At 44.4% G+C, this 13,928-nt stretch overlaps 1 protein-coding gene across 1 annotated transcript in view; it reads right to left on the bottom strand.

Annotated features, from left to right (window-relative positions):
• The window catches only part of IFT88 (intraflagellar transport 88), a 154,925-nt gene that overhangs the window by 91,395 nt on the left and 49,602 nt on the right, over positions 1-13,928 (bottom strand). Inside the window, exons 11-13 of the mRNA XM_082245252.1 lie at positions 9,643-9,757; positions 4,468-4,699; positions 2,272-2,342 (exon numbers count right to left, since the gene is read on the bottom strand). Coding sequence (XP_082101378.1) covers positions 2,272-2,342; positions 4,468-4,699; positions 9,643-9,757 — 418 coding nt within the window. The remainder of the gene's footprint in view (positions 1-2,271; positions 2,343-4,467; positions 4,700-9,642; positions 9,758-13,928) is intronic.

The following is a 13,928-nucleotide window of genomic DNA, read 5'->3' as shown; positions in this document are numbered from 1 at the left end:
GGATAGCGGCGGCTAGCAGCGGCCTGCGGGATGTATGTATTCGGCCTGGCGGCCTGCGGGAGTGCCTTCGGCCCCACAAACTTCACCATGAATGGTGATAAGCCTGGCCGGCGGTTCAGGACCCTGGAGGGCCGCATGCGGTCCGTGGGCCGCCGGGAGGCTGTGCAGCCCGTGGAAGTGACCGGTTACTGGAGGAATGGCGATCTGGACTGCAGTAACTCAGGCATAGGCATCGGCCTGTGTACACACTCTGACAGGTAGGATACCTTTTACTTCAATAGTAATGCCTTTTAGTACTGCCACTGACTTCAGTCACCCTTACAGTCATACAATGACTTTAGATAGTCAGCTCCCAAACCAAGCCTCCTGGTTTCTATTCACAAAAAATCACACTCAAATTGGGGGATCTGTGACCTGTTATAGGATAGAGGGGAGACCCAGAACTGAGTGTCCTACCCTCCCAGAGAGGGGCCCGCGTCCACCACAAACCCGACAGGGGGAGAGGGGGAACATTCTACTCACCATACCGGAACCAGGCGGGCGCCAACTCCTGACAGAACCCCTCTCCACCGGGGTGGGGGGGCTGTCGACCAATACAGACGCTGTGACTCTGTTGGTCATTGGCGTCCAGGCGAGACGTTTAACTCGCAGGGTCAGTCCCCGTCCAGTGGGACTATGTCGCGGCCGACCCAGTGCGGAGCTATGGCCTGCACGCGCTCGTAGGCTGAACTGGGGTGACCACTGGATCTCAACATCCAGCCCGTCGCCCAGTTCCAGCGTGCTTGCTTGAAGATCTCACAGGAACACTGGAGAAAAAAAGCTGTCTAAAAAAAAATCTTTCTAAAAAAAAATCCTGCCAGGACCGAAGATCCTAGCAAGGCATTTAGGTCCTTACTCCTAACTAGACAGAAAAAAACTGATTTGCTGTAGCAGAGAGAGAGAGGATATACCCTCTGGGACTGCCCCTAAGGTGTGGCCAGAACGTTTTCTTTCCTGTCTAGTCCTACTCCTGTAGAGGGCAGTATAACCCGAGTTGATATTAATCAAGGAGGACTACGTCTGTCAATAAGCGACAGAGAAATTTCCTTATTTCCTGTCTCAGGGTGACACTGCTCACTTCAGTGTACTGTATCCATGGAACAGAGGATTGTCACACAAGGACAAGGAATAGTATAAGGATTGTAGAAAAAAAACCCTCTCCAAATCTCCATAACATGAAGGGAGTTGTACTGTGGTCCTAATAACAATGTTGAGATAAGATTGCAGAATGCACAGGGCAGCCTAAAGCCAACCATAGATGGGGCGATTTTCTTTCCTGCAACCCGTGGATGCTTGATTACCCATCAACACAGTCAGAATTGATGGGGGAATCCCTTCCACAGAGCCATTGTGTTCTCCTGGTGGAGGTGCAGGGCGAGCTGTCCCCACCGGGAGAACACAGTGATTACTGCTAGCTACTAAAATAGCCGCTAGCAATAATCACATGTAAAATCCAACAGGCTGGTTGTACCCAAGTTGATCATTTAATCAACTTGGATATATGCAGCCTGCCCATAAATGGTTTGAATCTCAGCCTGTCCCTGCTAAACTGGCCGAGATTTGAACTGTCTATGGCCGCCTTTACTTCTAGAACAGATAAAGAAAAACACTTTCAACTGTATATTTAACCAACCAATAGGGAGAAAAACAGAGAACATTATTGTTAGGGTTTATGTACACATTACACAACTTTGCAGGCAAAGTTTATATGTACAATGGTGTTGTTGCATTACTCATTAAAATTTACACACCTCCTTAAAAAATAAAAATAGCTTTTCAGTTTTTCTGTTCCTAAATCCTCTAGTCATATTTTGAAATGTGGCATTCACCTCGCTATGCTAAAGCTGGATACACACTATCCAACTTTTGTGGTTAGATTTCCTTCAGATTTACCTTTTCTATGTAGTACAAGGGCCTGCCAGATTGCATACAAATTAAAAGTGTTTAGATTTGACCTAATATTATATGGTTTTGGTAAGTCTGAAGGAAAAAGTCTTCAGAAAATCTTATAGTGTGTATAGCCCATTAGAGTTTGGAGCAGTTCCTAGCAAGGGGTCTATTTATAAAGGTTTCATCCAAGATTCATACATTTTTCTAATTAAAGTCAACTGAAAAAAAATAAAAACAGAAATCCTGGGTAAAAAGCTACATGAATCTTGTATGAAGACATCTATAAACGGACCTCCAATTTTTAACTTTGGAGGAAAAATACTGCGGTCATAAACAAATTACCGTTCTTGCTCCATTTGGTGCAGGCTGTCATTTTTAATAGCTTCTATAACAAGATTAGAGTGTGGATCATCCTAAAATAAAGAAAAATAAAAATTACACTGATAAACGGTGCTGGAAGCCAAAACCAGACAATGGATATATTAGGTACACAACAATAAATAAATGTTGCAGGGCAAGTAATCCTAAAACAGACAATAGGTTTAATCACAATTTGGCTTTTTCATAAGATTTAGAAGAAAGACCATTCCACTAAGACCCAAGCTCTGTTTGCCAACTGCTGCCATGGCGTGCCTTACTTTGCTTTCTAAATTAGTGTCACCTACCTCCTGCTGGATTCTTCATTTGGATTAGTGGGTAATAAAACTCCTTAAAATCCACCCAGTATTGAGTATCTAGGCTACTTTTAAGAAATACTGTAATAGGTTTGGTTTGATTTTGGAGCACACAATAACAGCAACAATTCCAGGTGCTGTTGGAGGAGTTTGCCCCAAAGTTGTGTTATACAGCTGGCCGGAGTCACACTGTTGCAGGTCAAGAAGACTGGAACACAGACAGACAGGAAAGGGATGGCTGTCCTTAGTGGGGAATTATTGTAGGCACCATTTACTACTTTCGGGTTATAATCATTTACATCATAACCTTGAGTTCACCAAATGAAAATTTGCTGCCATTTAGAGAGTAAAAGTGAAATAGAGAGGGGAAGATCTGATTAAACTTCTTAACTAAACAGAAAAGGGGGTTGTGTGGCCTCTGAAGGGTGCATGACACTTGTTCCAACCAGCGTAGACACAGAGACTTCGTTTGCAGAAGATACCTTGGGAGTGGTAATATGCTGGGACTGCTCTACTATGCCTGAGGCTGGGCTTGCCAGGTAAGTCATACAAGGAAGGCTGGGAGAAACTGTGTGATCTTTGTATTCATGAGGAGGTGCTTTGTATCCCTTTGTAGCCAAATTACTGGTGGTAAGGAACACTTTCATCTTTTAGGAATACCGGAATAAATAAGAGACAGACCCATTAACTTTAAGGTGGAGTGGAGCTTAACCACTTGCCAACCGCCGCACGACTATATACGGCGGCGGTCAGCCCCTCACAGGCAGAGTGACGTATCGGTACGTCACTAGCCTGGGAGGGTCTGGGGAGCGAGCGCGCGCCGCCGGCGGCGCGCTCCCGCGCGGTCACGGACCACCCGCGCGTGTGACCGGCGGACCCGATGTCCGCTGGTCACTCGGCGATCGGCGGGGGAGAGGGAGAAAGGCAGGCAGCTTGTGTAAACAAGCTGCCTGTCAGTTCTCCCTGTGTAGAAACACTTATCATACGGTTCTACTATGTAGAACCGTTGATCAGTGTAACTACACCTCAAGCCACAGCCAATCACAGTTAGAATCACGCCCCTAGGGACACACACAGCCCCTCCCTCTCAAATAAAGTTAACCCCTTCACTGCCAGTGTATTTTTACAGTAACAGTGCATATTTTTAGCACTGATTACTGTATAAATGTCACTGGTAACCCCAAAAGTGTCAAAAATGTCAGTCAAGGGTCCGATCTGTCCGCCGCAATGTCGCAGTACCGCAAAAAAAAAAAATCGCAGATCGCCGCCATTACGCGTTAAAAAAAAAAACAACAAAAATGACAAAAATCTTCCCCTTTGTTAGTAAACGCGATAACTTTTGCGCAAACCAATCAAAATACGCTTTTTGCGATTTTTTTTACCAAACATAAGTAGCATAAAACAAATTGGCCGAAAATGTAAAAAAATTTTGATTTTTACTTTTTTTTTGGGGGAATTTCATATAAAAAAATGTGAAAAATATTGTTATTTTTGCAAAATTGACGCTCTTTTTTTGTTTATAGCGCGTGATCAAAAAATCGCACAGGTGATCAAATACCACCAAAAGAAAGCTCTGTTTGTGGGAAAAAAAGGACGTCAAATTCGTTTAGGTACAGCGTCGCACGACTGCGCAATTGTCCGTTAAAGTCATGCAGTGCCGAATCGCAAAATACCCCCTGGTCAGGAAGGGGGTAAAATCTTCCGGGGCTTAAGTGGTTAAATCTCACAATATAGACCTTGGAACATGTTAATGGGCGATGAAACTTCTAAATTCTACCCAAAATTAAGTATCTAGGCTACTTTTAAGAAACCCAGTAATGAGTTTGGGCTGATTATGTAGCACACAATACCGGCAAATACTTACACCGGGTGAGATATACTTGTCTTCATCGTCAATTCCAAGGGGAGCAGCTATTAGTTTCTGGAAAGCTTTTTTCATTTTTTCAAGATCTCCGATAGCAAAATAGCACAATATCAGGTTGTAGCCAGCGTTGACGTTCGGAGACTCATTCATGATGTGCTCGAATGATGTAATGGCATCCGTGTACTGCCCTGTTTTGATAAAGGTCACCCCAATATTCTGCATAATCTTAATCCTAAATGGAAAGAGAGTTAAACAAACATGGATATAATTTTTATATAAAATATTCTAAGTCATTGTAAAGGCTCATGGCACATTTCTCCACTAACATGTTTCACAAAGGTTCTGTTTTTGAAAAACAGACATTAAAAAAAGAAAACGTACAGTACAGTTTAGAAAACGATTAAAGCGGCATTAAATACAAAAGCAAACATTTCTTATATTGCAGCTTACCAATTCCTAGATGTGATGGCCGTATTCTTTTTGTTTTTTTTTAGGCTTTCTTACCAATTCCTAGATGTGATGGCTGTATTCATTTTGTTTTTTTGTTTTTTTTAGGCTTTCTTACCAATTCCTAGATGTGATGGCTGTATTCTTTTTTTTTTTTTATTTCTTTTTAAGCTTTCTTTCCTTTTTTTTCACCAAGTGATCTAGCCAGTAAGTCTATTGTTTTTCAACAGAACAAACCTTCCTGCAATTGTAGCCGTTAGAGGTTTGAGACAAACCATTAGGCACTTACAAGGTGCTTACAATGCTCAGTATTTATTTATGTAAAACCTTTATCTCAAAGGGAACAAAACTTTTGCTATAACTGTATAAAAAGTGTTAGCTAATGTTTAGATTAATTTTGTTAGTGTATATAAATCTGATAGCACATCTAACACTACGCTCCTCCCAGTCAGACAGCCCTGATGCCCAAAGGTGTCTCTGTTGCTCATTCTTTCAGAGTCTAGGCACCCTAAAACAGGAGGTGTATTACTGGACATTTCACCAGGTAAAAACAGAGGGAAAAAAGTCTAAAAAACAAATGCAGCCACCACATTTAAGGATTGGTAAGCTGCAATCTATTACATTTTTAGTTTTGGGTTTATTACTGCTTTAAGAAATTTATTCCTACCGATTCCTTAAACACTATTGGCACTTTTCCACTGCAAGTACCGGCTCGGCTCCACTCGGCCCTGCTTGGCTCTGTTTGGTTTTCCACTGCATGGTACCGCATGGTACGGTGTTGGAACGGTTCGGTACGGTTTGGTACGGTTTTCTTTTCCACTAAAGTAAAGTGGGTGGGATAACAACGATTCTCTGACCAATCAGTGGCTAGTGGTGACAAACAGTCAAGGCTGCATGCAAAGGATTGTGGGATATGTTACCGTATATGGGACATGGTATGGTGAGCCGAACCGTTCGGTTCCATGCAGTGGAAAAGCGCCATATGGCAATTGATGTAATATCATTAGATTATGTGGCAGGGAAGGGAGATACAGATAGACTCTCTCTCTATAGTGGATCAGGAGGAGGGAGATGAGTCTTGCATGACATTGTTAAATTAATCGGCAAAGTGCGTCACCACCATTCAGAGCAACTTTATTATTACATAAATACAGCAACATTTCTCTGACACTTTGCTGTATTCATATGATAAATAAAGTTGCTCTGATAAGCATATAGCTGTGCTGGTGACATTCTTTGCAGATTGGATCCCCGTGTGACGATGGCATTTGGCGTTTGTTGCAGCAGCACAAATAGTTTGACAGTCTCTCAGCTGTATGAAGTGCGCCTAAACTATTACCTTATAATATTATAAAACCAAACTATATCTACTGGCATGTCTTTACTAAATTTCTCTTTGGTAGAATAGCTATAAAATCCATAACGCAGAATGTTTGGAAACTTGTGTGTTTATAATTGTAATATTAATTTGGTGCTCCGTTACATGGTTAGAAAGGCAGAATAAAAGACACATGTTAAACTAGTTCAACCAACAGAAAAAAAAGGAGAGTAATGCCCCATACACACGTGCAGATTATCTGCAGACTTTTGTCTGCAGACTTACCAAAACCATATAATATGAGGTCAAACCTAAACACTTTCAATTTGTATGCAATCCGGCAGGCCCTTGCACTACATAGAAAAGGTAAATCTGCAGACAAAAGTCTGCAGATAATCTGCACGTGTGTATGGGGCATAAGTAAATAGAAAACCTCCAGATACAAAATGATTTACCCACAGTTGATTCAGAGGAAGGAAGAATACCCTATAAAGCAATGGTCTAATTATTTCAATGAGGGGAAAAAAATGATTTCCCGTTTCCCCCAAAAGGCATATGTATATTATTATTAAACAATCTATGGTGTTATTACCTATAAACTTTATTATATGGTTAGATTTTGTGCATTTAGGAATGTATCCAGCACTTTTTAAAGAATCTGCTAAACTAGCCAGAACTGGTTCTTGATGTAGTCTATTCTACATTTTCAGAGATGTTTTTCTCCCAACATAAGAAGGGCCCTTTGTGCTCTGCAATAACCTGAAAGTGAATAAATCTACACCAAGTTCACTATATGTCATCTATGTATTTACATGATCATATTCCCTCTTCTTAAAGTGGTTATAAACCCTTACATATACCCAGCGAAGGGACTATCCTTAGGTGATACGCCGAGATTAAACAAACCCTCCTACACAAGTCCTATCTGTGCATCGCAGTCTTCTCTACATCCGTTCAAAGCCCAGAATTGATAAAGCTTGTCTGAGAGCAAAGAAAAAAGGAGCGGAGAACTGAAATTACACTATGCAGAGCTCAGTGAGGAGAGCTCTGAGAGCTGATTGGAGGATGCACAAGGGTTTGCTGAAGCAACTTCCTGGATTGTTTGCTCACCATACCTGCACACTTACTGTTTGGAGCCATGCGTGATGACATCTGAGCCAAAGCGAGTGGATCTAAGGTCCAATTAAGCGTGTATTGCTCTCCCTGAGTAAGGGGGATCTCCGGCCCTCTGGTAAGCCTCCAGTGTGAATTTACTGTGGGTGTCCCTGGATTTTCCTATTGACCACGGATTTTCTTTTAGGACTTTCTCTTTATGGACTTTATTTTGATTCACAGATTTAAATTTTTTTATTTCTACTTTTGATTTATTCAATATTGTTTATATCATATGCACGCACTATATGTAAAGTGGCGCACTTTGTTTATTTATTGCTAGTGTGCCTAGTCTCTGGGTTATAGTGCTTGGCTGCTGATTGAGATTCCAAGCGCAGATAACCTTTTCTTTTCTTTCATGGTTCTAGTACTGGGACCCCATTACAGTACCCATGCCATCTTGTGATATATTTAATATTTTAAGTCAGGACGGTAAAATTATTGCATCCATCATGTCAAAAGGGAAAGACATTTTGCATTGTGTTTTTGTACTGAAATATTGTCTACACAACAGTCACAGAATTGCCCTCAGTGTGCTTTAGTTTCATGGAAACAAGTAAAATGTGTGTACCTCCACTGGACACTTTAAACTTCAAGAGTCTGTATAAATATTAGGGGGCAAAGAAAGTACTCTATACTGTTTGATAATTTGATTTAAATCCTAAAATCTTACAACATCTTACAAAGCAATCCACAGCTTAGCCCCTAGCTACATCACCAGCCTCGTCTCAAAATACCAACCTAATCGCTCTCTTCGTTCCTCTCAAAACCTCCTGTTCTCTAGCTCCCTCGTCACCTCCTTTGCTTCAGCAAACCCTTGTGCATGCTCAGTGTAATAAATATTACGAGTTGTACAGTATTGCGCTATGTGTAGCTTTATGTTTTACATATACCCTGCTCACTGAGCACACACAAGGTTTTGCTGAAGCATCTTCCTGGATTGTTTGCTCACCATACCTGCACACTTACCCTTTGGAGCCATGTGTGATGACATCTTAACCAAAGCGATTAGATGTAAGGTCCAATTAAGTGTGTATTGATCCCACTAGAACCAAGGCTATTACCTGCTGTATCCTCCTGAGTTTTTAGAATTAGGCTACATTCGCACAGGCGACTAGCCTTGGGGCGAATGACAGTGACAGGAATCAACTGATTCCTGTGGCTGTTTCTGCCCCATGTGAGCAGCTAGCTGCAGCCACCATACCCTGTATATTTCACACAGCCAGAGATTATCTGCGATAAATGCTGCTGTAGGCAATTTTTGTGCATCCAGCAAAGATCATCACAGGTAATTGCTGGCTTTGCAGAGAGCCATGGATAGCTGCAGCCACTACCAACCTCTAATTGAAGGGTACAGGGCTCGGTGGCCGCAGCTAACAGTTGCAAGAATCAGCAGATGTCTGCCGCTGTCATTCGCACTAGCACTAGTCGCCCTTGCGAATGTAGTCTTAAACGTTTATCTGTACATCTTTTAGCACAATGTATTGCCTCCAAGTCAAGAAGCTGGATAAGGTGTTGATCCAAGCTGGGGGTGCCTACATTACAACAATGGAAGGTGCCGGTGGAGATTAATAAAACGCTTCCGTAGAGGAAAATTATTTATGACTACAGAGGTTGCTCAAAAAAAAAAAACCCAGAAATTGTGGGGTGTGTGGCTGGCAAAATCTTCTACTTGCTGCCCATTAAATGCAGCTGTTCTTGATTTTGAACAGTAGGTCTTATGTGATCTACACTGTACTAACTCAGGAACTTTGACTGAGTTAGTACAGTGTAGGTGCAATAAACACAGCTCCTTCTTGATTTTGAACAGTAGGTCTTATTTAGCTGAATGTACTCTGGCTGCAGTGCCACATACTGATTTGTGATCTAAATCTAAGAGGTTTTACAAAGCTCCAAACAGCCAATTTGAGATGGCATACAACCTTTTGGTTTTCATAGTTTCCCAAACAAATTTACTCTAATAATTAAGGCTTTGCTATAATATTTTGCACTTATCCCTGTAAACAGTCTGTGATTAGGTCTCTCATTTCATTAGTCTTCAACAACTGATAACTTGCCAATTGTCTGTACAATACATTCCATCTGTGTATGCTATGCTGCAGAGACCTTGTCTAAACTGTTCATTTGACTGAGTTAGTACAGCGTAGGTGCGTGTCTGTCACAATTGATGCTAGCACTGTATGCCCATTTCAATACTAATAAAAAACTATTTTGGAATTAAAAAATATCAAACATATCAGAAAACAAGAGTTACTTGCCTCATCTCTTTGTGCGCACCAGGGATTTGATCAAGAGCCATACGATAATATTTTATTGCTTTGGAATAGTTCTTCTGTTTCAGATAGATGTTGGCCATATTGACCTTCAACCGGCCTGTTAAAAAAAAAAAAAAAAGTTTGCATAAATAATGAGAGGGAAGCACGGTTTTCCTTTACTGTCATAGCAATGTAAAGCTCACAATAAGAAGTAAGGCCTCATGTACTTAGAAGACCAAGACAGATGGTAGCTACCAGTCACTGTATGTGGGCAGCAAGAACAGAATGAGGACTGAAGTTCCACATGGCTCTTTGTGAGCCATAAGCAGCAGCGGGGTGATGCTTCCTTGAGTGGGGTGTGTGCAATAAAGAGGTAGTAAAGGTTAAAAAAAAACCCACTTCCATCTTGGTACCTGGTCTTCCTTCTGGGCTCACGGGCTCTGGCCTTTTGAATGGCTGAGCCGCAATGATGTCACTCCCGCACATGCACACAGGACTTATGGCCGCGGCACAGCGATCTGAAAGGACGGCATTCCGGTGTCACCGGCTGTAGAAGTAGTGAATATTTACTTGTACCTACAGAAGCTTACCTGTAGGTACAAGTGAGCAAGCGTTGTTTATTACCGATTTAACAGCGTTGACCCCTTCTGCTGAAAAACAGCAGGGAATTGTCAAGATGCCCAGAGACTTTTCTAATTGAGGTAACTCCCAGTGCTTGGCCTGACTGGCTTACTTGTAAAGTGAGTTTTCAGAGACAGAGGTGATCTAAAGGCTTAACATTTTTAGTTAAAAAACGCACTTCAGTAAGGAAACAGGGCAGGCCACAGTCTCTCTTGACCCTCACGAACTTTGCAACAATTTCTTCTTCTGTGTAGACTGTGGGTGAAATCTCACACAGCCATTTGTAATCCACCACAGACCCCGACCCGATGGTCTAAGAAGGTCTAACAATGCAACACTTGACATTCCCAAAGACCCTGGCCCGATAGCCCAAGGGGCATATTTCACTTTAACAGATGAAACTTGAATTCAGCACTCTATTTTTGTATGAACAAAAGATTTCCTTGGTCAGTTGTGGTAGCCGGCCGGTCAGCCACACAAATTTTCTTATTAAGTCTCTCCTTTCTCCTTTAGTCACTGATGAATTTATCTTCTCTCAGATATAGTAATCCAGATGAGGTATTTGAACATATTCCCCATTTTCCTTTTTGCCCCGGATTGACCAGGCTTGTCTGGAGCCATCTGGGCGACTGACCTCCACCCTATCTATGTAGATGGAGCGTCCATATTACGACTGAACCTTGACCTTTTTTAATTTCTCCTTCAATCTTTCCTCCAGAGAATCTCGGTATCGTTTAGAGACAAAGAGATAGTCCCAGATAAGTTCATCGCACCACCAGTCTCTGTATTTTTCACTAATAGCATGACCTCCCTTGGAGCATATGGGTAGTCATAGTCATACTCCAAGGCAACTTTCTTTTGCATCCACCTCTGCATTCTTGACAGTCTGGGGAGGGTTTTCCGGTTACCTTTCCCTGGTGGAGAAAATGGGGTATGCACTCTTTGGATCATCTCCTCATAGGCAGTGTTCTGATCCCTGGCCCGAGCAATATTTCCCGGTGGGGTGAGGTTTGGGACCCTTGTAACATAACACAGAACCCCAATTGCTGAGCTAGTTCCCCCCTCTCAATAGCCTCCTTGGCCTCCTGGTCTAGGGCCGCAACAACTTCGGGACCTGGGGAGCTGCTTCCAGTCTCCGATCCCCACTCCCATTCAGTCTCCTCAATGGATCCCCAGTCATCCATACCTTCTTCCACAGAACCATGCTTCAGATAGAAGGATGGGGAGTCCACTCAAACAGGGCAATTCTCACCCTCACTGCTGACGGAGCAGGCCCCTACTGTTTGAGTGGCCACGGATCCCCTCCCTAGGGGGCTCTGCGACCGAACCCCACTCCTGCAGACTGGAAGCCTACCAACTGCAGGCAGGGCCTCCATCTGCATCATCAGCCTGAAGATGCCTCTCCCTGCTCCGCGGAGGAACTTTGATTCGCTCCCCGTCATCTCCTGAGTGAGGCCTGTCTCCCACATAACTGCAAGCTTCTTGGGACGGCCCTCGCTCTTCTCTGCCGTGAGCAGCAAATCTCCGCATTGCCCACATTGAACCCACGCCGGCACCCTCAGAGTAATAGTGGCACATTGAGGACATACCTGTCCCAGGAACTCCCGACCTCCTCCGGTGCATAACGTGAGTCTGCCGTCCCGCACTATCCGGATACCCGTATCCCAAACTAGCGGGGGGATCGGGCGGGTAGATCTGCTCTCGGCTCTCCGCAGGGCTTTCAGCCACGATGGTAGCCATAGCTGGAACACTCTTCGCTCCTCTGGTGAACGACATATCTCCTTCTCCTACACGTGTCTCCCACACGGCCGCGCCCGGAGGAGGGGGTATTAATAGAGTCCCCTGGGTCGCTCCGGATTGGCCAGAAGTTCACGCTATCTCCACCCATTCTCCATGTTGGGCGGTGACTCCTCCCTTTGGGCAGATCTGTTCGTGGCGTGCTTTCCTGCGCGGTACTGTAACTCTTCCCCTGCCATGCTGCAGCGCTGCAAACACTTGGGAAGTAACTGAAAAGCGGAGTATGTCACTTGCTAGACATACATCCGCCCACCATAATTGCACTAGGGCCTCCACTGCACTTTTCTTGCCTAAAGCCAGCCGCCCTCTTTTGCTCGGTAAGAACAGCATCCCGCCACCTTCTGCACGGTCGAAACTCCTCTTCCTTGCCACACACGTGCAATTAACATCTTCCCTACTGGCTCCGGGACTAGCTCCACGGCACTCCTCGGCTTGGTTGACTACAATCCCCACAGTATGTGTGCACCAGCCATAAAGAATAAATGTTCCGCTATCAGATGCACAGTCAACATTCTTCCACATAGCTTGCACCACCACCCGTCCCCTGGCACCTCTCTTCCCGTGCCCCCGGCCTCCATTTTCACTGTCCACACTGGGACCTCCGGCGTCCACTTCTCTGTCCTTCCCTGGACCCTTGACGCCATTTGCACCGTCCACACTTAGACACCTTGCTATCAGGCAGTTACTGCATTCACGCATCCTGACATATTTGTCTCCTGCTTTCCACTTTCTGACAGCAGAATACATCTCATAATCCATATGAAGAGTCTTGGTCACTTTACAGTCTTTTCTGGAGCATTTGCGTTGCCACAAGCATCCCTCTCTGTGGCCCTGTAGTCTCAATCCACTCTCCCTGCCTTCCACAGTCACAGTCTCACACCCCGCCTGATGCTGATGTAGCAGTTCCGGACACAAAAATTGATTTTTGTGGACTTTTCCTTGTGCCGTTGCCAAGGGCAACCGGCCCAGTAGCTAATGGCAAAATCCCGGACGAGCCCCCAAATGTAGTAAGGTTTCCAGGCCTGTGGCCTAATGTGAGTCTGCCATTAGTACCGGAATCCTCTCCAGCCCATGTGAGCTGAGTCCCCAGGTGTGACAATTGAAACAGTGACAACTCCGGCATCTTTGTTTGTGGTTTTTTTATTATAAATTAAGGGGATGGGAGAAGGGAATGAGTGGGATACTCCTCTCGGCTTGAACTAATTACAATTGGGACTTTGATCCTGGAACAATGCCCGTTGGCGCTTCCTTGACGCTAGCCAGTGCCAGCCAACGCTCACTGACTCTGAGAACACTCTGTACAACAGAGGAAGTGTTGAATCCGCGACCTACAGTCCACTAGATCCAAGACTGAGAACTGTAGAACTCCTGACACTGCTTCACTGTGTAAGTCTTTGAATACTTTTCCCCCGCCTGGCACAGCTTGAGGTAGTATTGTGTAGAACTCCAAATAGCTAACACTGTAACTGGCACACGCAATACAATTCATGGCCCAGACTGCTGGTGCCCCCTTTTGCTCCTTAAACTCTTCAGGGTCCACTGACTATGTACCCCCTTTACACTTCATGGTCCTCAACCTAGGCACCCCTCTTTACAGCTAACTGACCTTGGATCCCTAAACTTCTTCCGGAGTGGTCCCCTCCGTCTCTAGGCAGACCCCCAGGGGCAATCCTCAGTACTCACGACCTGTGTAGGCTTTCCTGGGACTGGACCCCTCTCTCTCCGCAGGCTCTCTGCACACCTAGTCCCTCTCAGCACTCTCTGGACTCTCAGGCGACACCCCAAGACATCCACCTTCCTCAGACAGGAGGAGAGACAGCCGCACTCTCCTTCCTGGGACTCTGCTCCCGCCAAAGACACTGTGCCACGCA

The sequence above is a fragment of the Pelophylax lessonae genome (genome assembly GCF_965119305.1).
Source record: "Pelophylax lessonae genome assembly, chromosome: 2".
Classification (NCBI taxonomy): Eukaryota; Metazoa; Chordata; class Amphibia; order Anura; family Ranidae; genus Pelophylax; species Pelophylax lessonae.
Note: the sequence above shows the minus strand (reverse complement) of the source record. Positions and strands in the feature narration are given on the sequence as shown.